General features: G+C 42.8%; 1 protein-coding gene across 2 annotated transcripts in view; it reads left to right on the top strand.

Annotated features, from left to right (window-relative positions):
* Positions 1 to 18,075, top strand: part of zfpm1 (zinc finger protein, FOG family member 1) — a 90,036-nt gene extending 71,961 nt beyond the window's left edge. For both annotated transcript variants that reach the window (XM_078799343.1, XM_058074593.2), the window contains 5 exons: positions 9,928 to 10,030; positions 11,080 to 11,325; positions 11,972 to 12,205; positions 12,291 to 12,533; positions 13,831 to 18,075. In XM_078799343.1, the coding sequence (XP_078655469.1) occupies positions 9,928 to 10,030; positions 11,080 to 11,325; positions 11,972 to 12,205; positions 12,291 to 12,533; positions 13,831 to 16,379 (3,375 nt within the window). In that variant the 3' untranslated portion in view covers positions 16,380 to 18,075. The remainder of the gene's footprint in view (positions 1 to 9,927; positions 10,031 to 11,079; positions 11,326 to 11,971; positions 12,206 to 12,290; positions 12,534 to 13,830) is intronic.
* The last annotated feature ends 3,628 nt before the right edge of the window (positions 18,076 to 21,703 follow it).

The raw sequence follows: 21,703 nt of genomic DNA, 5'->3' as shown, positions 1-21,703 counted from the left end.
CAGATAAAGTGTGTGGCTAAGCAGGCGACCACTTGATCACATGCTCGCTCAACCCGTCACCTTTTGTTCTTTTCCGACCTTCCGCTACCTTCCGTACCGTCCTCTTCCTCCTAAAGTTTGTCGCTGTTCTTTTGAAGGCTTTGCATTCATAGCATTTAATTTTCATATTTAATACCCATCCCGCTTTCCTCGACTTCATTGTATGCCCACTTTCTATCGTCTCCTCCCCTCCTATCTACGGTCCGGAGGAGTGAGGACTCGGCCGCTCGGTATCTATTGGAGATAGCGGTTGTAATCTCACATTCCTTCCGTTTCTCCTCGTCACTCTATATCCTCCCCTTTTCTGGCCATCCCTCCATCCCTCCATGGGTCAGAAGGAGTCAGGCTATGCTCCAAAGTAACTTGGAAAGGGGGCTGTGCTTACATACAGCAACCTGAGCAACCACGCTTGTTCAATGGATTACTAAGGAACGCGGAGATCAAAAGATCAAACGACCTGATTAGTTTACAACAATTTTTCCACAATAGACACAATAGCAACTTTTTGCAACAATTTTTTGTGCATGTTGATGTTACATGTGGGTCTACAGCAGGTATCCAAACAAGGGCTTACCATAGTTTCTAGATCAGGGGTCTCAAACTTGCGGCCCGCAGGCCAAATGCGGCCCGCGAGACGCTAGTTTGAGGCCCACACCTTGATACCAAAGTTTAATGTTGAAATGACAGCTTAAAGCTGTGTGTGCACACCGGGCACAATTAATATGATTTTGCCCCGCCCATACTGTTACCCTACCCTGTTTTGCTTTGGATTAGCAATGAAGCTAAAGGCTTATGATGCTGGGTATAAATAAATGCAGGAAATGATTTGGAATGAAACGATAAAGCATCTCATCAAACATGTTAAAGTTACGACGCTGCTCCCAGATGGAACTGAGTACGATGCTAACTTGCTAATTGGGTCAAATTATTAAGTTTCATTAATGTTCATGTTAAAGGTTAAATAACTGTTAATACTGTACATTTGAATCTGAAAAAAATAATTTTTCTACCAACTGTATGTGGTTTCTTACGTTTTTCTTATTTGCTGTTTTATTATTATTTTACTTATTTATTACTGATTGATTGATTTATTGTCTTTATTCTTAATTTGATTTTTTTATGTTATTTTGTGTATAGAAAAATAAAAATTAAGATATTTGAGAACAGTGGAATGTTTCATGAGATATTTTGGTGTGGAAAACCGGAACCAAAGTACTGAAAAAGTGTAGGGTATAGCAGAAGCAAAAGCATTGAAGATATTTTTTTTCCAGTTTTTAATAAATGCTTTTTTTTTTTTTTTTTTTGAAAACCTGATGCGGCCCAGCTTCACCCAGAACCTAGCTCCGGTGGCCCCCAGGTAAATTGAGTTTGAGACCCCTGTTCTAGATGGTCTCAAAACAAACCCACTAACAATGTCACTGTCTTGAATATCTTCAAGATATCTTTAATGTTTTTAGAATATGGAACATAGCCATTCATCCTTTTCCTGTATGGTTCAGCAACACTCCTCTCTTATTTTCATTTGGATTTTTGTAGCCTGACTTCCCTCACTTCTATTATATGTTAAGTCTCGCACCTCTCTCAACGCCCACCCCCACCCCCGTCTCAGGAAGAGATTGGCACAGCCCAGGCAGTGATTCCCCTTCTGGCATTGCCGTTCCTCTCTCAACTTATCCCTCAATAAATTTACCTAGAATTTGTCCCAGAGAGATAACCAGTTCTATCAGTTAGGTAGGAAGCCTACTTAGCAGCACTACACTAAAACGGGCATTTTGTGTGTGCAGATATATATTTAAGTTTTAAGTAAAGATGCTGCACACGGATGCATATAAACTTTTTTTTCCGGCATATCTAAATAATGTACAAATGGATTTTCTGGTGTGTGTGTGTGTGCGTGTTATCATGTGGGTAGCAGTGAGTTTGTCAATTCAGAGAAACAGATCTCCTTCATTAGATTAGCAATGTGTTAACTGGCCTGTGTCATATGGAAATCCTTCCATTTGCATCTCTTGAGAAAGAGGCGTAAAACCATTTATCTATTTAAACATATTCCAGCTGATATGGCTGTCGGGAGTTTAGAACAGAGAGCTATGACAATGTTTACTGATCGACTGATCACATGCCTGCTGATTCCTCCCGTTTTTTTTTTTTTTTTGGTTGAGTGAACAACCCAGGTCCTCCTCAGCTAACCTCCCATGGCAAGCCCACAGTGAGCTCATCACAGTTGATTGGATCACATATCACAAATCTGATATTAGATCGCCTCTCGTTTGATTGGATCCTGCTTTAATTAACTGATAGTAGAAATGCACGCCATTGGAACAAAGTTGGTTTGTTTGGAAATTGTAACGGAGTGATCTCAAAGTGAAGAGGAATAAATGCTGATGCAAGTTTCCAAATGCGTCCATACAACTAAATGTATTGTTTTTATATCCTCCCAGTGGACTAATGCCCGAAATAAATTCTACGCACAGTAGAAACCCCCCCATTTACAACATCATTCCTATTGTTCGCCCTCCTTCAGTGCTACCCAGAGGCTCACACCACCCCAATCCTGTCTTTCTTGGAAAGGCAGCCTGAAGGCACGATCCTAGAAGAAGCAGAGTAGTGGAGTTCAAAGCGTTATCACACGCGAACGTCTTTTCATCATGTTTTAGAAACAAGCGTTCGCACTAATCCCCCAATAATCTCTCCAGGAGAACTTGGGCGATAAGGCGCGCCACCCACGGCTTTTCAAACACTTTTGGGGTAGTCTCTTCTCACTCTATCTCTGCTCCGCTCTACCTCCTCTACTTTCCTCATCCCTCCACTTCCCCATCATCACTTCCTCAAGGACGGGTGAAGGTGAACACCTACTTATCCTCCCGCGATGCGGTCGTCTTTTCTTTTCTCCCCCTTTTTTTTTGTTGTCTGAGCCAATTTGTTTACATCCTGATTGCCATCTTGGCTTTTATCTGGACTCATCAGCAGTTTATTCCTCTTTAGCCATCTGCCTCCCCCGCCCATTAAATTAGAATGTTAATTAATATTTATGCTTTTTCATAAGAAGGCAAATTGATGTTTACAGTGTGACACCTTCTGTTACGCCCCCCGAGAATAAGCCAGATATACAACTTCCTTTCTATAAGGAAACAGAAGCCTAAGAAATAAGCCGTTATCACTTGCAGACGGCCATTCTGTGTACACTTTAGACCTCCTCCTTGTTTCTGTCACTTTTACCTCATTCATTCATTCGGGGGTGCTGGAGCCTATCCCAGCTGTCTTTGGGCGAGAGGCGGGGTACACCCTGGACTAATCGCCAGCCAATCACAGGGCACATATAGACAAACAACCATTCACACTCACATTCATACCTATGGACAATTTGGAGTCGCCAATTAACCTAGCATGTTTTTGGAATGTGGGAGGAAACCGGAGTACCCGGAGAAAACCCACACATGCACGGGGAGAACATGCAAATTCCACACAGAGATGCCCGAGGGTGGAATTGAACCCTGGTCAAGGTCTGCGCGCTAACCACTAGACCACCGTGCCGCCACTTTTACCTCATGAAAAGCAATTTGGCATGAAGATCCAGATTATTATTTTATGGCTTGTGGGTGAAAAACATTCCAATCACTTTGGAAAATGGTAAACGAACCGTCCATTTGAAATTGCATGTACAGTGTCAGGGCGGCATGGCGGTCGAGTGGTTAGCGCCCAGACCTCACAGCTAGGAGACCAGGGTTCAATTCCACCCTCGGCCATCTCTGTGTGGAGTTTGCATGTTCTCCCCGTGCATGCGTGGGTTTTTTCCGGGTACTCCGGTTTCCTCCCACATTCCAAAAACATGCTAGGTTAATTGGCGACTCCAAATTGTCCATAGGTATGAATGTGAGTGTGAATGGTTGTTTGTCTATATGTGCCCTGTGATTGGCTGGCGACCAGTCCAGGGTGTACCCCGCCTCTCGTCCGAAGACAGCTGGGATAGGCTCCAGCACCCCCCGCGACCCTCGTGAGGAAAAGCGGTAGAAAATGAATGAATGTACAGTGTCAGTTTAGTCTTTTACCTGTCTTAAAACTTTACCACTTCTTTACATACTGAAGTGCTAATAATCCTGAGAGAAATAATCTATGATGGTTAGAAGTCAAAGAGGCGCATGAAGAACTCACACGGAGAAAGGAAGGAAAGGTCTACTGGTGAACTGGAACAAAACATCTAAGATTAAAAAAAAAACACATGTATGAGAAGGAATGCTGGGAGAAAGGTGATGCAATTGTAACAGGGGAAGTTAGCGCTGTGACTGACTGGTATCTTCCTCTCCCTGTCATCTCCTCCGGCTCGTGATTAGTGGAGGAAGAAGGCAAGTGAAGCAGTTGGGAAAGCCTGCCTTCACATTTTCTGGCTGTTCAGGAACGTGCTCTCCAATAGGAAAAGCAGTTCCTCATTTTCCAATCTGTTATCCGAGTCGCTGATTTAAGTATCGCACTTGTATATTTTTCCATGCAATTTATAGTCATTAATCATAGCTGACTGTGTATGAATACAGTCGTTCTGCGTGTGCAGGAGTAACAGGAATTAACAACGTGTGTTCCGTGCACAGCAGCAAAAGTGTGTGTGTGTGTGTTTGTGTGCTTGTGTGTGTTTCTTTGAGAGAAGCGGATGAGAGTCGGTTTCTGATTTTTATCTGCCTTCCTTTCTTTTTTGTATTTTTGAGGATTCACACAGTGACCTCTTTGTTTGGGACAGTGAGCATAACCCTGCAACCCCCTGCACAGGGAAAGAGACTATTTCCTGTAGCCAAGAGATGGAAGGAGAAAAGAGAGAGAAGAGAGTGGTTTGATGGAGATGAAGAGGATGGTGGACAGAAGGGAACAACTGAGAGTCTGACAGAGGAAGAGAATGAAAAAAGAAACGAGTGAACATAGAAGTCTTCACAGGAGGAACTGTGAAAGAAGAGATGGGAGGAAGTGAGCAAATCGGGTGATTGAGTGAATGGTTTTGTGAGGGAGTCAATGAATGAACAATGGTTGAAAAGGTCAGAACAGGACCGAGGTAGCTTAGTAGAGACCCAGTTAGATGACCTCAAAATGTTGCAAACTGATAAGGCTGGGAAAGAAAGTGCCTCCAAGTTCTACCTTATTTTGGCAGCTGAATTTTTTTTTTTATATATACAGTGTAACCTTGGTTAGCATCATTAATCTGTTCGAGAAAGTCCGGCTCAAACCGAAACGTACTCTAACCAAATAAATTTTCATTAATTCATTCATTCATTCACTACTGCTTTTCCTCACGAGGGTCTCGGGGGTGCTGGAGCCTATCCCAGCTGTCTTCAGGCGAGAGGTGAGGTAGGCCCTGGACTGGTGGCCAGCCAATCACAGGGCACATATAGACAAACAACCATTCACACTCACATTCATACCTATGGACAATTTGGAGTCGCCAATTAACCTAGCATGTTTTTGGAATGTGGGAGGAAACCAGAGTACCCGGAGAAAACCCACGCATGCACAGGGAAAACATGCAAACTCCACACAGAGATGGCCGAGGGTGGAATTGAACCCTGGTCTCTTAGCTGTGAGGTCTGCGCGCTAACCACTTTCAGGACATTTTTTGTAATTTTTTTTTGCTTTTGTCACTTTGACTTTATTTCAGTGACCCTGGTGGGCTTTTGTTGCTTTAATCAAGGAATAGCTACAATTTTGTAAATAAAATCTCAATCTGCATGTGAGAAGAAAGTTCTCATCCGGTCGACATCGTCGTCACTGCAGTTTGGCCCCCCCACCGAAGGAGCGAGAAAGGGATAGAAGAGCAAGGAGGCATTCTGATACTGAACAAGAGAATGGAGGAAGAAAATGAAGAAATGAAATCAGCCTGGCATCATTTGCATTCACGTTTTATCAGCATAGGAGGAGGGTGTTTTTGGGCCTGATAAGGAGAGGGTGTCGTAGGCTGTGCTGGAGGTGGAGGGGGGGGGTTGGTGGAGAGATGTGCAAGCTTGAGTGTGTTTACGAATGTGATATATGAATTGACTTTAGTCAGAGAAGGTGGCTTAGAGTTCAGTCAATGTGTGTGTTTGCGCCGACATACACATTTGAATGTTACAGCAGTAATAGCAAGAACAGTGTGTGTGTGTTTGTGTGTGTGTGTGTGTGTGTGTGTGTGGTGGGGCTGTGGGAGCGGGGGGTTAATATCAGACCAAATAATTAGATTCGCTATCGTCTCGGCAGCAGCAGTGCGGGGATCAGGCAGATTAAAGCCAGGCTTGAGGCTAGTTAATATTCATGAGGGGACCGGGGTCCGGGCGAGGGGCTTAGACTGCAGCTCAAAGACTCTCCTTCGGCTGATGGGGCTTAAATGCAGCGCTCTCCACCAAGATGGAGCTGTAGCGGGAAGGTGTGACTGATAGATCGAGGACCGGATTGATAGTTAGACAGAGTGACGGGGAAGAAAAGCCGACGTGTTGAGTACATCTTCTTCTCTGCGGGTTTATGGATCAATACTGAATGTGGCAAAGACTGACACCTACATGACGTGGTAGTCTGTCCAAAAGTCTTCCCGTTTCCTTTTCTTTTACCTTCTTTAATCGTCTTCTGTCGTAGTTATTAGTATTAGTGTAGTTATTAGTCTCACATTTTTGATCATGAGACAACTTCATTGACAGCTTCTCACCCTTTATGATGTGATGTGTACTCGTGATTTTACTTGGGGTAATAACACGGTACCTTGTAGTCTTTTAAGTACCCTTTAGGACAGGGGTGGGCAAATATTTTGACTCGTGGGCCGCATTGAGTTAACAAAATTGTCCAGGGGGCCAGAACATGTATTTAACACACACATTTTCCTTGAATGATTTGTCTAATTGTAGCTGTATGTTCTCATGTGGCTTTTTTCAGGAGCACTTTAAACATCAAACTATGTCACTAAATTTTACATTTAAAAAAAAATGACTAAATAAGACATGTTGCCAGTTTGTATGTTAAAAGTTGAAATACTGAAAAAGCAACTGGCGGGCCGGATTCAAACACTTGGTGGGCCGCATGTGGCCCCCGGGCCGTAGTTTGCCCACCACTGCTTTAGGAGTATATCTACTGTATATAGCTGAAGCCATGAGGTGTGAAACACACATTGTTTACTACTTGCGGCTGTTATAATGCAATTTAAATATAATTTGCTCATGCTCAAGGCAGGGGTCTCAAACTCAATTTACCTAGGGGCCACTGGAGCTAGGGTCTGGGCAAGGCTGGGCCACATCAGGTTTTCCAAAAAAAAAAAAACGCATTTCTTAAAAACAGAAAAATATACAAACTTTTTCAGTGCTTTGGTTTCGATTTTCTATAATAAAAGTTCTGATAAAACATTCCACTGTTCTCAAATATCTTAATTTTTTATTTTTCTACACAAAATAAGATGAAAAATAAATAAACAAATCAAGAATAAAGAAAATCAATCAATCAGTAATAAATAAATATAATAATAATAATAAAACGGCAAATAATAAAAACTTAAGAAACCACATATAGTTGGTGGGTAGACAACTTATTTTTTTCAAATTAAAATGAACAAAGCATTATTAGAGCCCTGTAGACATGACAAAACACGACTATAGTCACATTTATACTCTTTTTATTTACAACATATTGCGCAACTGCAGGGTCTTGAGACACATGCTAACTCGCAAACTAGAGAGCTAGCGACCTAAACGGTAGCCTTCAAGTTATTTCCTTTAAACTTAAATAGCCAAAACTTACCACTTCCACACGGATAAGGAGGAGAGTTATTTAACCTTTAACATGAACATTAATCAAACGTAATCATTTTTTCTGGGTACATGATACCATACAGCATCCATATCAAACTTGCGCGGGCCGCACTAACATTAAACTTTATATCAAGGCGGGGGCCTCAAACTAGTGTCCTGCGGGCTACATTTGGCCCGCGGGCCACGCGTTTGAGACCACTGTGCTAAGGTAGCATTCTCAGTAAGTGCATATTTTCTGGTATAAAAGTTCCCAAGAATAGAGTTTTTAACAAGGGAAAGCAGCCTTAGTGTGAATGTCGTACCGCTAATACAATACAATATAGTCTTAACATTCATGTTAATTGTTAGCCTATTGTTACCATTGGCTATACGTTCAATGGCAGCTAATGTTAGTAGCTAAACTTTGCCAAATTGCTATCATTACCTGGCAAGAAACATAACTAATGACCCTGGGCGTGGTACCTTGGGCAAACTCAAAGCAGAAAGAAGACAGGATATAATGATTTCAGCACATTTGAAAATTGGTGAATATTGACCAAAAATTTGTACCTTGGGCTGCACGGCGGACATGTGGAGAGCGCAGACCTCACAGCGAGGAGACCCGGGTTCAACTCCACCCTCAGCCATCTCTGCAGAGTTTGCATGTTCTCCACGTGCATACGTGTGTTTTCTCCGGGTATTCCGGTTTCCTCCCTCATTCCAAAAACATGCTAGGTTAATTGGCGACTCCAAATTGTCCATCGGTATGAATGTGAGTGTGAATGGTTGTTTGTCTATATGTGCCTGTGATTGGCTGGCGACCAGTCCAGGGTGTACCCCGCCTCTCGCGACCCTCGTGAGGATAAGTGGTAGAAAATGAATGAATGAATGACTTTAACATGGAGTAAAACCACATCTAGGTGTTTGTTATTCTTGACAGACAGCTATTTTATTTATTAATTATGCTATTTTATGCTGTGAGAAATTAAGAGCAGCCATAAGTTTGATTGCAATATGCAACATTCTGGAATCTAAGAGAATTTTCCAGTACGGAATCATTTTGTAATTACATTTTATCACTCATAATACGGTCAAAGGTTCACCAAATAAAAAATATTCTAGTTTTTGTATCATTACAGCCATGTTTGGTAGCTTTTAATGCGTGTGTGATGTAGATGTTTGTGTTTTCCACTGGCGTGCCAGTTGGCTCTCCCAATTGCCCTATCATGGTGAATTCTAAAGTCATGGCCATGATGAATTAGCCTGAAACAAATTAGAAGTACTTACAGCTCAGACGGCTCCAGCATTGAGTTACAAATTAAAACAAAAGCAGTCGTATCTTCCCATCAGCTTCAGTTCCCTGTGAAATACAATACACTCTGCCTCCATTTCTAGTGGAGAACAGACAGACATGTTTCTCCCACTCATTTTCCTTTCCTAAACAATCCCCCACACATCTTTGTCAGGTGTTTCAGCTCAGTGCTGTTCTGTTTGTTGTTTCATTATGGCTATGTCACATCAGGTAAAATGGGTATCCATTAACCAAAACAATAATCAATACATATAGAAAAATGCATTTTGCATGAGTTTGAACTAGTGAAACTGAATTTCGAAATTAAAATGTGTCATATGAACTATTTCTGGTCACTATTAGTGGTAATGTAGTGGTGGGCTTTCATGCAGGCAGTTGTTGCATGGATTCTAACCATGGACAATAGATGTGACTGTGAAGTGAATGGTTGTTTATATACTGTACATGTGTTTTGAATGTGACCTGCAGTCAGCTGGGGTGGGCCCCAGCTTTCTCAAGAAGCAGGAAAAGGATGAAGTGGCATTGAATATGAATAGTTGGATGCTGCCTCCAACTGGAAATTAAAAGGCATTGCACATGCCATGCATCATGTGTGCTGTTTATGAATGAATATGCTGGAGCGGGTGTATGAAACGATTGTGTTCATTATATCCAGTGATCACACCATGAAAGTCTTTTTATGGCATTTCCTAATGTGTCTCTGTGTTGATTACTCAATAATTTTTTGCAATTTACATTTATAAATTGAAATGTTTTTTTTTATAAAGTGCTAACCATGTCCAAGTCTGACACCGCTCATAATTAAGAAGCGCCGTTTCTTCACACGTCATCCTCTGCTTTGTTCCGCTTGTATAGAATTCAAGGTGGGCCTTGGCGTGTGACGATCCAGATTGCTGGATTACCTGTCTTGCTTTGACAACTGATCCATATGATGCCAACTGTACTATCTACAGCCAAGGTGAGATGCAAAAAGGTTTTTGTTTCATTTAGAGCTGCAACAATTGATTATTAGTCAGTCTGTTAATTTATCACCCAATTAATGGACAGCTATTTGGTATTTGATTAGATTTTTTTTATTTAAAAATGTGGATGTTTTTAATTTCACTAGTCATCCATGGAAGCAGACCTATTATTTTGGTGTTTGAGGCAATTCTATTGGTCCTTTCATTGACTGTTTTTGCAGAGAGAGGCATTTCTTTCATTCATTCATTTTCTACCGCTTATCCTCACAAGGGTCGGGGGGGTATGCTGGAGCCTATCCCAGCTATCTTCGGGCGAGAGGCGGGGTACACGCCGGACTGGTGGCCAGCCAATAACAGGGCACATATAGACAAACAACCATTCACACTCACATTCATACCTATGGACAATTTGGAGTCGCCAATTAACCTAGCATGTTTTTGGAATGTGGGAGGAAACCGGAGTACCCGGAGAAAACTCACGGGGAGAACATGCAAACTCCACACAGAGATGGCTGAGGGTGGAATTGAACCCTGGTCTCCTAGCTGCGAGGTCTGTGCGCTAACCACTCGTCCACCATGCAGTCGCATTTCTTTCATTTTTTGAATAATTTTCTGTTATTTTTTAATTTGGAGACTAGAAGCTCTGATACTTTTCTTAAGACATATTCTTGATCTGTAAATGGCTCCTCGATCATTATGATCTCCAGTGCAACCACTGTAGCAGCTTTAGAAGTTTTGTAGAAGTTAAGAAATACGTCAATCTGCAGTTGGATACTTTTTCAGAAGAAGCCGAGTGCTTGTTTTGAAAATGTCTTTACACTTGAAATTGTTTATTGTTTGATAATTTCTTGCCACATATCAAACATACTGTTGAGCCATAGTCACTTGCAGGCAAAATAATACAGTATGTCCATATTTTCTTGCGAGATTTTTTTTTTTGGTTATGGGTCTGGATATTCACTTTTCATCCATTCAGGGACTTGCATAACAACAATGGTGACAATGTTTTTATTGTTTCTTTTTTGTGTGTTGTGAAACTGCTCAGGTGAGGAGCTATTCTGCAAGGTGACTAGAGAAATTTCAGTGGGGGAAAGACTCCTTGCCACACCGTTGCTTCCTCCAAAACCCTCCTCTCCTGTGGCGAGGGGTTCGCCTCTACTCAACCTTGTTACCCAGAAAACATCTGTGGTGAAGGAGGAGCCGCTTTACCCTGCCGCGCTTCACACAGACATCCAACTCCTCCCACAGCAAGCGGGCATGGCTGCGATTTTGGCCACTGCTGTTGTCAATAGTGAGTGTTGTTTTAAAGGAATTACAAATGTAGCGAGAAGTGGAATGCTGACCGTACCAGAATAGAACAACAACATAGAATATAGTGCAGCAGCATCTCATTTAAGTGTGAATACATACCTCTAAATTGCAAGTATTTTTAATAGTAGTATCCTGTTTGGCCACATGATGGCAATGCAGGGCTTTGGAAATTAATTCAGACCATCCACCTGTGTCAAGTTCTTTTGGCACTTGAAAAATGCCAAGAAGATCATCCAGTAGATTTTCTTGAGCTTTATTTCACACTTCAGCTATTTACAGCAGCTGGTCAGGTTAGGTGGATAACCTTGAATCAACGAGGGATAGCATCAAATTATAAGACTAAACACAGTTGTAACATCGGAATAATAGTTGCTATATACTCTTTTTACAATCCTATAAGTCCTACTAAATTAACCAATTATTTACCGCTTAGCCTCATATAATGCATATGTATACATTTCAGACAAGTCAATTTTGCGTTTGAGCATATAATGTATATTTTTAACAATGTATTCTCAAAAAAGCCAAATTTACTGTCAATAATAATGCTTTGTGATATTTGTGCAGTACATTTTTGTTGTATTTGGACTCAACTCTGAATGTCGATTGTGTTCTGTGTGCAACAGAGGATATTTTCCCATGCAAAGACTGCGGGATTTGGTACCGAAGTGAAAGGAACCTGCAAGCCCATCTCATGTACTACTGCGCCAGCCGACAGAAACAGCCAGCTGCATCCTCAACCCCGCCACAAGACAAACCCAAGGAGTCTTACCCCAACGAACGCATATGCCCCTTTCCTCAGTGCAACAAGAGCTGCCCCAGTGCAAGTTCACTGGAAATTCACATGCGCACACACAGTGGTAAGAAAAAGTATATATTGACTCCAGAGATCCTCGCAACGTTGTTCTTACTCTGACTAATTTCACTTTCTCATCTGTCCTTCAGGTGAGCGTCCGTTTGTCTGCCTCATCTGTCTGTCAGCCTTCACCACTAAAGCAAATTGCGAGCGCCACCTGAAGGTCCACACTGACACACTGAATGGCGTGTGTCACGGCTGTGGCTTCGTCTCCACGACGAGGGATATTCTTTACAGCCATTTAGTCACAAGCCACATGGTTTGCCAGCCTGGATCTCGTAGCGAGGTCTACTCACCAGGCCCAGGCCTTCCGAAGTTGCCCTCGACCGTTGGTGAGTCACATGATCGATGGCCAACATTTGAATGATGTGTTGGACATGTATGATGTCATGTGTTGCATCTCTGTACTGATTCAAAATGAAAGAAAAATACATAAAACGGACAAATGAAATAGCTAAATGAACATTTACCATCATGTTTAACTTAGTTGAAGACTTGTTGGTGGAGGGGGGAGACCATGGGGATGGAAGAGCCACCCTGACACTATTTCACTACAAGCAATTTATGTACATTCTATGAACAGTTGATATACCCACACACACATAATAAAGGTGATTTAAGGATTCCTTGGCCGGGATCTGTCTATAGTGTCCCAACTCTATAAGAACAACTGTTCATTCTTCCGAGACTGAGTCACCAATGTATGTATGCTTTGTTTGGGCACTCGATTCCGCAGACGACTATTTTTAGGGCTCTGTTTAGACGTACTATAACCATACGAGATAGCCGCACAAAATCATGTTTATATTATTCCACTTTGTTTGTATTATTCCACTCCGTACAACAATAGTGTTAAAACAAGAGTTCAGACAAATGTTCTCCCATATAATTACATTTATGGTTTTTCCACCACAGTACATTGGTTTAAAGAGTATACATACATATACAATATACATGCATATACAACATACTAACTCCTTATTTCTAAAATCACAAATACTTAAACTTGCTGATATAGTTCATCTTCAAACAGCTAAAATAATGCATAAGGCTAAAAAATAACCAATTACCTAAAAATCGCATCCAATACTTCTCTACAAGAGAGGAGAAATATGATCTCAGGGAAGAACTACATTTGAAACACTTATATGCTAGGACTACGTTAAAAAGCCATAGCATTTCAGTATGTGGAATCAAACTATGGAATGGATTGAGTAAGACCCTCAAACAATGCACAACGATGAGCCAATTCAAGAAACAATACAAGCAGTTGATGTTTGCTAAATACAAGGATGAAGAGTCTTGAACCAGTCATGATGTGCTATATATATCACTATATTGATGGTTACTATGGTACCCATAAGGTACCTCGAACTTCGGTACGTGACAAAAAACAACTTAAATTATATTAGGAAAGCAGGAAGTGAGCAAATGTAACAGTTACTGATTGTAAAAGTACCAGATGGAGGGGTAGGATTTAATAAGCTTTGCTTCTTCCTACTCCTTTTGGACATGTGGAACTGTGAACTGATTATGTGATGCATTCAATTGTAATCAATTGTAAAAAAACATTACCATTACCATTACATGTATAAGAGTGTCTGACATGACGTGTTTTCTCTCTTACAGTTCTCAGTCCAGGAGACTCCGGCGTGGTGCTAAAGTGCCAAATCTGTGGCCACAACTCTGAGTCCCCGTCCCAGCTGCAGCAGCATGTCCAAACCCATTTAGAGGTGAGAGTCCCGGCTGAAAGGAGCCCCACCCCTCGTCAAAGTACCCCACTTGACCAGCTTCAATCATCCAAACCAGACAGTGAGCCTTTAGGCTGCGTCCCTAAGCCAGATTCCTCCAGCCCAGGCGCTAATGGCGGCTCTGCTACTCCTCGAGGCTGCAGTCCCCCTGACGCCCAGACCAACATAAACCTTCAAATCAAAGAGGAGCCTCAATCGGAATCTGAGGTAGAAGAGCAGCAGATGGATGTTAAAGAGAGTGGTGAAGATGCTGGCCAAAAAGCAGAAGGGAAGTCAAATGAGATTCAAACTACAAACATGATTTGTCAGACATCAAATTCTCCAAAAAGCCCCGCCAGCACAGTCGTAAAAGCGGAACCAACGAGTCCAACTCCTGGTTGCAGCCCAACTCATATCGGTGGTGCCGGCTCGGTTTTCCCAGGCGGATCGATGTTTTTGCCTCAGTACATGTTTAACCCCGAAACAGCCATTTTACCCCAGGCCTCGGAGATTCTGGCTAAAATGTCTGAGATGGTTCACAGCCGTCTGAAGCAGGGTCAGGCACTTCCTGCGAACACCTCAGCCACCTTCTTCTCCTCGGCACCAACCGTACCCACATCGACGGCGACTCCACCTCAAAAAGGAGCCACCTGCTTTGAGTGTGATATCACATTCAACAATATAAACAATTTCTATGCACACAAGAGGCTTTACTGCTCCAGTAGACACCACGGAGAAGGTGCAACATCAGCTTCAGGTCCAGGATCAACAAGGGATACTTCTCCAACCGCTGTGCCTTCCAGAAAGGCACAAGATTCATCAGCATCTCCTCGGGATGGAGCAGTGAGCAGAGCGGCTTCGGCTTCTCCTCCTGAATCTGATACCGCGGCAGAAGCGAGGAGAGCATTGGAAGTGAAGACCGAAACACCGTCAGCCAGGGAAGGAATGTCTTCTGCTTCTGAAGGGGAGGGTGTGGTAAGTGGAGGAGGACGAGCAAGCGAGGATAGCCGGAGTCCTGTCAGCGGGTCTGCTGAAGAAGTGGATGAGGATCCCAACCGAACCTTTTGCGAGGCCTGCAACATTCGCTTCAGTCGCCATGAGAACTACACCGTTCACAAACGCTTCTACTGTGCTTCACGCCATGACCCAACCAACCAGCGAGCCGTACACATGGCAAAGGCGACCACCACGGCAGCCTTCCACCCGCAGCCGATCCGCACACGCAAGAGGAAGAAGATGTATGAAATCCACATGGCGAGAACCGAAGCCCTTGCTGCTGCCGCTGCCGCCGCCGCCACTCTTTCTGCAGCCGCCACCGCCTCCGCTCCGTCTCCTTCGGTACTTGGCCTGGCGGTGAAACGTGAAGTCTCCCCCAGTGGAACAGGAAGCTCCAGTCCTGAAGGAGATGGTCCAATTGATCTGAGTAAAAGGCCTCGCCTCATAGAGGTTCCACGGGATGGAACCAACAGTATTCTTCCCATCTTGCCGCTCACCGATTACCATAAATGCACCGCCTGTAGTATCAGCTTCAACAGCATCGAGAATTACTTGGCTCATAAGACCTACTATTGCCCCGCCACCACGCTCCAGCAGCATACCTTAGAGCAGCTCCACAGGCTCAAAAGATCAGCCTCTACCTCTCCGAAAACCAAGTGTCACCAGGAACGCCAAGAGCTTCTGCATCCAATCGAAGCTAAAGCGCTCCCCGCAGAGTGGATGAGACAAGCTCAAGGTTCATCGCCGAGTCCGCACATCTCAGCATTACCCGCCTCGGATGCTACGTCTCCCCCTGACACCGCAAACGCGCTCGCAGCCACCCCGGCCGCGGGTGCCAAAGGCGTTAGCGCGGCTTCTTCTCAGATGATCTGTCCGTATTGTCCAAACAGAACCATCACATGTGACCTAATGGAGCACTTCAAGACTATACATGGCTTGGTTGTATCGATGCAGTCGCCCCGAGAGGCTCAACCTCAGCCGAGCAGCCGAGTTAGTCCCAGCCCCAGCCTTAGTCCCAGAGATGGCGCCACCACCTCCAGTACCCCAACTGGCGGACCCAGATCGGGTCCTCGCATTCACAGAAATAGTACTAACGGGCAGGCAAGAAGTGATACTTCGCCTTCCTCTCCTCTGGAAAATGGCAGCCCCTCAGGTGAATGTGAATCCCCGTCAGCCAGTTTACCTCCACCCGTATCCCCCTCGGGGGCTCCCCGTCTGACTTTGTCACCCGTGCCTGACCCCCGAAGAGACACAGTCGGTACATCCGTCCTTCCAGACAAGGCTTCACCCACCGGCTCCGCCCCCGGCCCTAAAAGCCAAGTCGTGTCTTCGGTCCAAAACGGTAACTCCCGCTACTGTCGGCTGTGTAACATTAAATTCAGCAGCCTTTCCACATTCATAGCTCATAAAAAGTACTACTGTTCCTCCCACAGTGCTGAACATGTCAAGTGAGTTGAGTATTTCGCTTTTTTGTCTTTTCTGACTGAGATGCTACTCCTCAGTCAGCTCCAAGAAGCCCCCCGTGCCCCCCTTTTTCGGCTGTCAGTGAATCCCAGACACGGTGCCAAAGGTGCACAGATCTGGCATGACCGTTATCTGAATGAATGGCTGTTACCCGTCGGCAGGACCTGTTGTCCATTTGCTCCTGAGCAGCCAGTGTGGTGTTACTATGTGATTATTTTTTCTTCTCCCATGGGTCTACATGTACACTATGAGCTGAGATCTTTGTCTACCTGCACACTAAAGTGTGCCCTCGTCCCCCTAGGTCTTTTTTTTTTTCTTCACATTAACCGCTACCAACTTCTCAATATTGTGGGACGTTAAAAAGTTTTATGTGAACAACTTCATTTTGTCCTGTCCTGTTGAATTGAGTTGTTGAATTGCAATTCCAACAATTGACTGATGTGATCGTACAGCCCCCCACCCCCGTTCCCGCCTATTCCCCCATTCCTTCCCCAGTCAGAGGAATACTATCTCTTGTATGGAAAGACTTGATCACGTTTCATGTTTTTATTATCTGTGTATAGTCTACGATGTCTAAAGAATAATTCTATAATTGGTTTCAACACTGGCTCTTTTATGCTCACTAGAAAAAGCTGAAGCATTTTTAGTTTAAAAAAAAAAATTAAAGAAAAAATATGTGGTATGAAACGTTACTAATTACTGAAGGATATTTCAAAATTGTCATTGCTTTTTCATATAAACATTTTTTTTATTTTCTCATCAAATGCAAGGGAGAGGCAAATGTGAAATATTTATCTTCTAGTCCTCACTGATTTCATGTCAACAGAAAACTACCTACATATTGTGTAAGAGTATTTTTTATTTTGTATTTGCTTATTTCCATGCTGTTAGAAGGAACCGTGTGGCTCTCGGTATGTTGAAGTATTTCTAGTGTAGGTATCGAATATCTTCTCCCTGGGACGACATTCAATCTTCTTATCATGGTTTTCCTCATGCAGTCATCAGAACATTGGATGAATTAGCCGCACCACAACAACCAGTCGTCTCAAATGACCTCAGAGTTGGGGTCATGACACCTTCCCGACTTAACAAATCTGGCTTTATGTACCTGCATCATATTTTGTTGTCTTTTTGAGTAGAACATGAAGAAACCGCCACAAACCCAACCACGCCTCCAAGTTGAATACAATACAGTCTTGCACTCGCTTCATGCACTTCATGATGAAATAACACCTTATTGTTCTGACCGCAGGCCACACAGCTAGGAGCCCCGAGTTCGATTCCGCCCTCGGCCATCTCTGTGTGGAGTTTGCATGTTCTCCCCGTGCATGTGTGGGTTTTCTCCGGGTACTCCGGTTTCCTCCCACATTCCAAAAACATGCTAGGTTAATTGGTGACTCCAAATTGTCCATAGGTATGAATGTGAGTGTGAATGGTTGTTTGTCTATATGTGCCCTGTAATTGGCTGGCCACCAGTCCAGGGTGTACCTTGCCTCTCGCCCCAAGACAGCTGTTGTTGAATTAAAACCATTAATAATGCTAGGGCTGCACATTGGTAGAGTGGTTAGTGCGCATGCCTCACAGCTAGGAGACATGAGTTCGATTCCACCCTTGGCCATTTGGCCGTGGGTTTTCTCCGAGTACTCCGGTTTCCTCTCACATTCGAAAAACATGCTAGGTTAATTGGCGACTGTGTACCCCGCCTCTCGCCTGAAGACAGCTGGGATAGGTTCCAGCACCCCCTGCGACCCTTGTGAGGATAAGTGGTAGAAAATGAATGAATGAATTTCTTGGAAACTACAAGGCAGATAATTATAAGCAGCTGGTGGCAAACCTCCAGATAATTTTTAATTTAACTACAAATGCACTTCTGCCAGGGCTGCATGGTGGCGAGTGGTTAGCACACAGTCCTAATTCAATCCCACCCTTGGCCATCTCTGTGTGGAGTTTGCATGTTCTCCCCGTGCATGCGTGGGTTTTCTCCGGGTACTCCGGTTTCCTCCCACATTCCAAAAACATGCTAGGTTAATTGGCGACTCCAAATTGTCCATAGGTATGAATGTGAGTGTGAATGGTTGTTTGTCTATATGTGCCCTGTGATTGGCTGGCGACCGGTCCAGGGTGTACCCCGCCTCTCGCCCGAAGACAGCTGGGATAGGCTCCAGCACCCGTCGCAAGGATAAGCAGTAGAAAATGAATGAATGAATAAAACTTCTTCTCATAGTGTGAAGATGCTAGCTGAGAATGAATCCCAACCTGCTAAATTCTCCGTGACGTATCTATCTATATTTTCCAGTGGCTCTGTTTCGTCCTCATTTTTTAACATATTAGAAGTTTTAAGTTGGTCTGATATTTCTCTCACTAAAACTGGAACCCCATCCAAAAAAACTAAGGGCCTGATCTACTAAGATTCCACATCACGAGTGTTAAATTGCATAAGCACCTGCTATAATAAGTGGGCATGTTGCATTTGATCCGCTATGATGGCTTGCACAGATTTAAACAGGTTCAAAACCGGTGCGGGTGTCTGTTACGAGCTGTCACCAGTTGGAGGTCTTGATGGAGGATGCAAATAAACACACTGTTGAACATTGCATTAGTGTATTTTGTCATGTTTTACACCACAACCTATTTGTTAGGTTATGATATTTATGTCAACATATCAGAAATGTACTTGTACTGCGATGTTGTACTGGAAGGATCCAAACAAAAATGACCGACTCCCAAATCAAATCAATGGTATGTTTCTTCTATTTTTTTTTTAATTTCTGACAGTTGCTTCCGTCATTGCACCTCCTTCTCAGCACAGTGACCGCAGCTCCTCCTCTCGGTATTTTGCATGTTCCGATCTGCATATTCATGAAGGCAAACACACAAAATGGAACGGCGGTGTTATTTGGCGCACATGTTTTTTTTTATACACACAAAACATAAGTAGATCAGGCTCTAAGTGTATGTGAAACAGAACTGAGACAAACTGAAATTCTGGTCAGACGGTATGCTGGAATATTGTCTTTGTGCCCCCCCCCCCACCGCCACCCCACCCCCCAACCTCATCATGTTATTGCACTGTTGTATTAAATGTGCTGAATGTTTTATTTTTAGCGAATTCTCATGCAACTGTATTTATTTGATACAGCACTTTCACCCCCCCCCAAAAAATATTGTTTTATCATGAAGGACCCTCCGAGTTCATTTGAATTTCTCTGATGTAGAAAACAATGAATGTCAAAAACCTCTATTTTTTATTTTTCATATATTTCATTTCCACTACAAGCTTGTCCAAACTATGCATGGAAAAATAAAAAAAAAACAGTTCTGAAAAAAAAACATTCTGTTTGCGTCAACTCCTACTTGTACTTTTCATCACAAACACGAGTGTCAGACCTTGAATTTGGTTGACGGTTACGTTTGAAAAGTGTTAGTACTTTCGTCAGTGGAAAATATCTTCCTTTCAAAAGGAAAAAAAAACTCATCCTGACGACTTGTGAAGGGACCTTGAATGACTCATCAAGCCTACCTTTTCGAATCATATAGACGCTGTTAATGATGCTGTAAAAGAGGCGGCGAGTGGATGTTTCACGCTTTCAAATCAGTCAACTCTTCCTTGTAGATCTTCACTGTAACGCACAATTCCAAATGACTATGTCCTTGTTTTGAATGAGTCAAACACCATTCAGTCTTTACTGTAAATCTATGACCGAATACCCATTGTATTTTTTATTGCAAATACTGGAGGTATTTATCCTAACAGCTCAGTACAGGTGGCCTAATTTGGTCGATAGATCCAGTTGCATCGGTTCTACATTGCAAAGCCAGCTCTGGTTTAAAGTCTTAGGCTACCACAAATGATCGTTTTAATGGACTTTTCACAGCAATTATTTTGACACGGTAAATAGTAGGATAGACATACTAAAAATACCATACCCACTTCCACCGAACTTGGAGATTTAATAATACGCTGTCTGAAATGTCAAGCTGACATGCAGGTCGAAGTCAGTTGAGTAGGGTTGTGTAGTGTATTTTGTATATCAGACAAAACGGGAAGCTGCCAAGAGAATATATATATCTATATATATAAGATATCTTGTTAATTGTCTTTTTTACTCTACTTTTATATACTTTTTTTTTAAACTTGACTACTGCACTGAAAGGAGAAGCTTTCCAATCTCGTTGTACATCTTGTATAATGACAATAAAGGTCATTCCATTCCATTCCAGAATAAGATTTCATCCAAGACTGATATCAGCAATGAGTAGTCTGGATCATAATATGTCCCAGTGTCCATCCTTTTTGTTTTTGCTTATTTATGTTGACAAGGGGACGTTATATGTTTTTCTTACTGTCTTCCATGGCATGGCATTATGTTGTTTAAATCACGCTCATATATTTGGCTTTGGCATGTGCCAGCAAACATACCTAAGATGTAACTGGGAGTGAATCATTATGTCAGCCATTGTATTCCTTTTGGTACCGGAAGTAATTATCTCTTTTATGGGCTTAATTCCCGCAATCCTAGGCTGGCACAGCACCGTCTAAACTCTCACAAGTTTAGTGTGTCGGGTAGGTGGACTTGTTGCGCATGTATAAGTTTCTTACTGCCATATTGGGTGTGGCGAGAGAGAACAGGGAAGACGCCTAGTTCATGTTCTGAATAAAATGATACCAGTCGGTTTACAGTCCAAACAAGATTTCACGGGATTACCTTTCACAGGTAAGTCTGAAAAAAATTACATTATTATATTGATTATTTTCGATAATTTCTATTATTTTTTGGGGGAGGGCAGAATCCACCCTGCTGTACAGATTGAACTTAAACCAGAAAAAGGCAACAAAATGGAGCTCATACAAGCATATTAGCGTAAGACAGATTGCACGTTGAGTACTATAAATTTGTACGTGTTGGTAGGTCACCCAAAAATTGTAAACCAAAAAAATCTTGTATAGAGAATAATTGGTTGGGATTTGGGTTCATTTGGTCAATCTGGTAATTTTGGTGTGAAGTTGTCACCATTACCATTAGCATCATGTCCTAATAATTCATAACATGTAACAGTCTTTTGTCTTTCTGGCCTTTTTGTTTTTCTCATGGATGCAATCGGCAACACTAGCCACGTATACATGGACCCAAATATTTTAATTGCATTCACAGGAGTGGAAAAAATTCCTTTCCCCGATCTGATTGAGCTGTCAGGCTGCGTTCTTCTTCGTGGTGTTTTTCTTCTTCTGTTGTTTATTGGTGGTTGGCAAGCAGCTTTCCGTGTGCAATACAGTATCTGTTTGGCAGAATCTAAACCCTTCTATACTTTAT

The sequence above is a fragment of the Doryrhamphus excisus genome, linkage group LG1 (genome assembly GCF_037039965.1).
Source record: "Doryrhamphus excisus strain RoL-2023G ecotype Guam linkage group LG1, RoL_Dexc_Guam_v1.1, whole genome shotgun sequence".
NCBI lineage: Eukaryota > Metazoa > Chordata > Actinopteri > Syngnathiformes > Syngnathidae > Doryrhamphus > Doryrhamphus excisus.
This window is presented reverse-complemented; position numbering and strand designations above follow the sequence as displayed.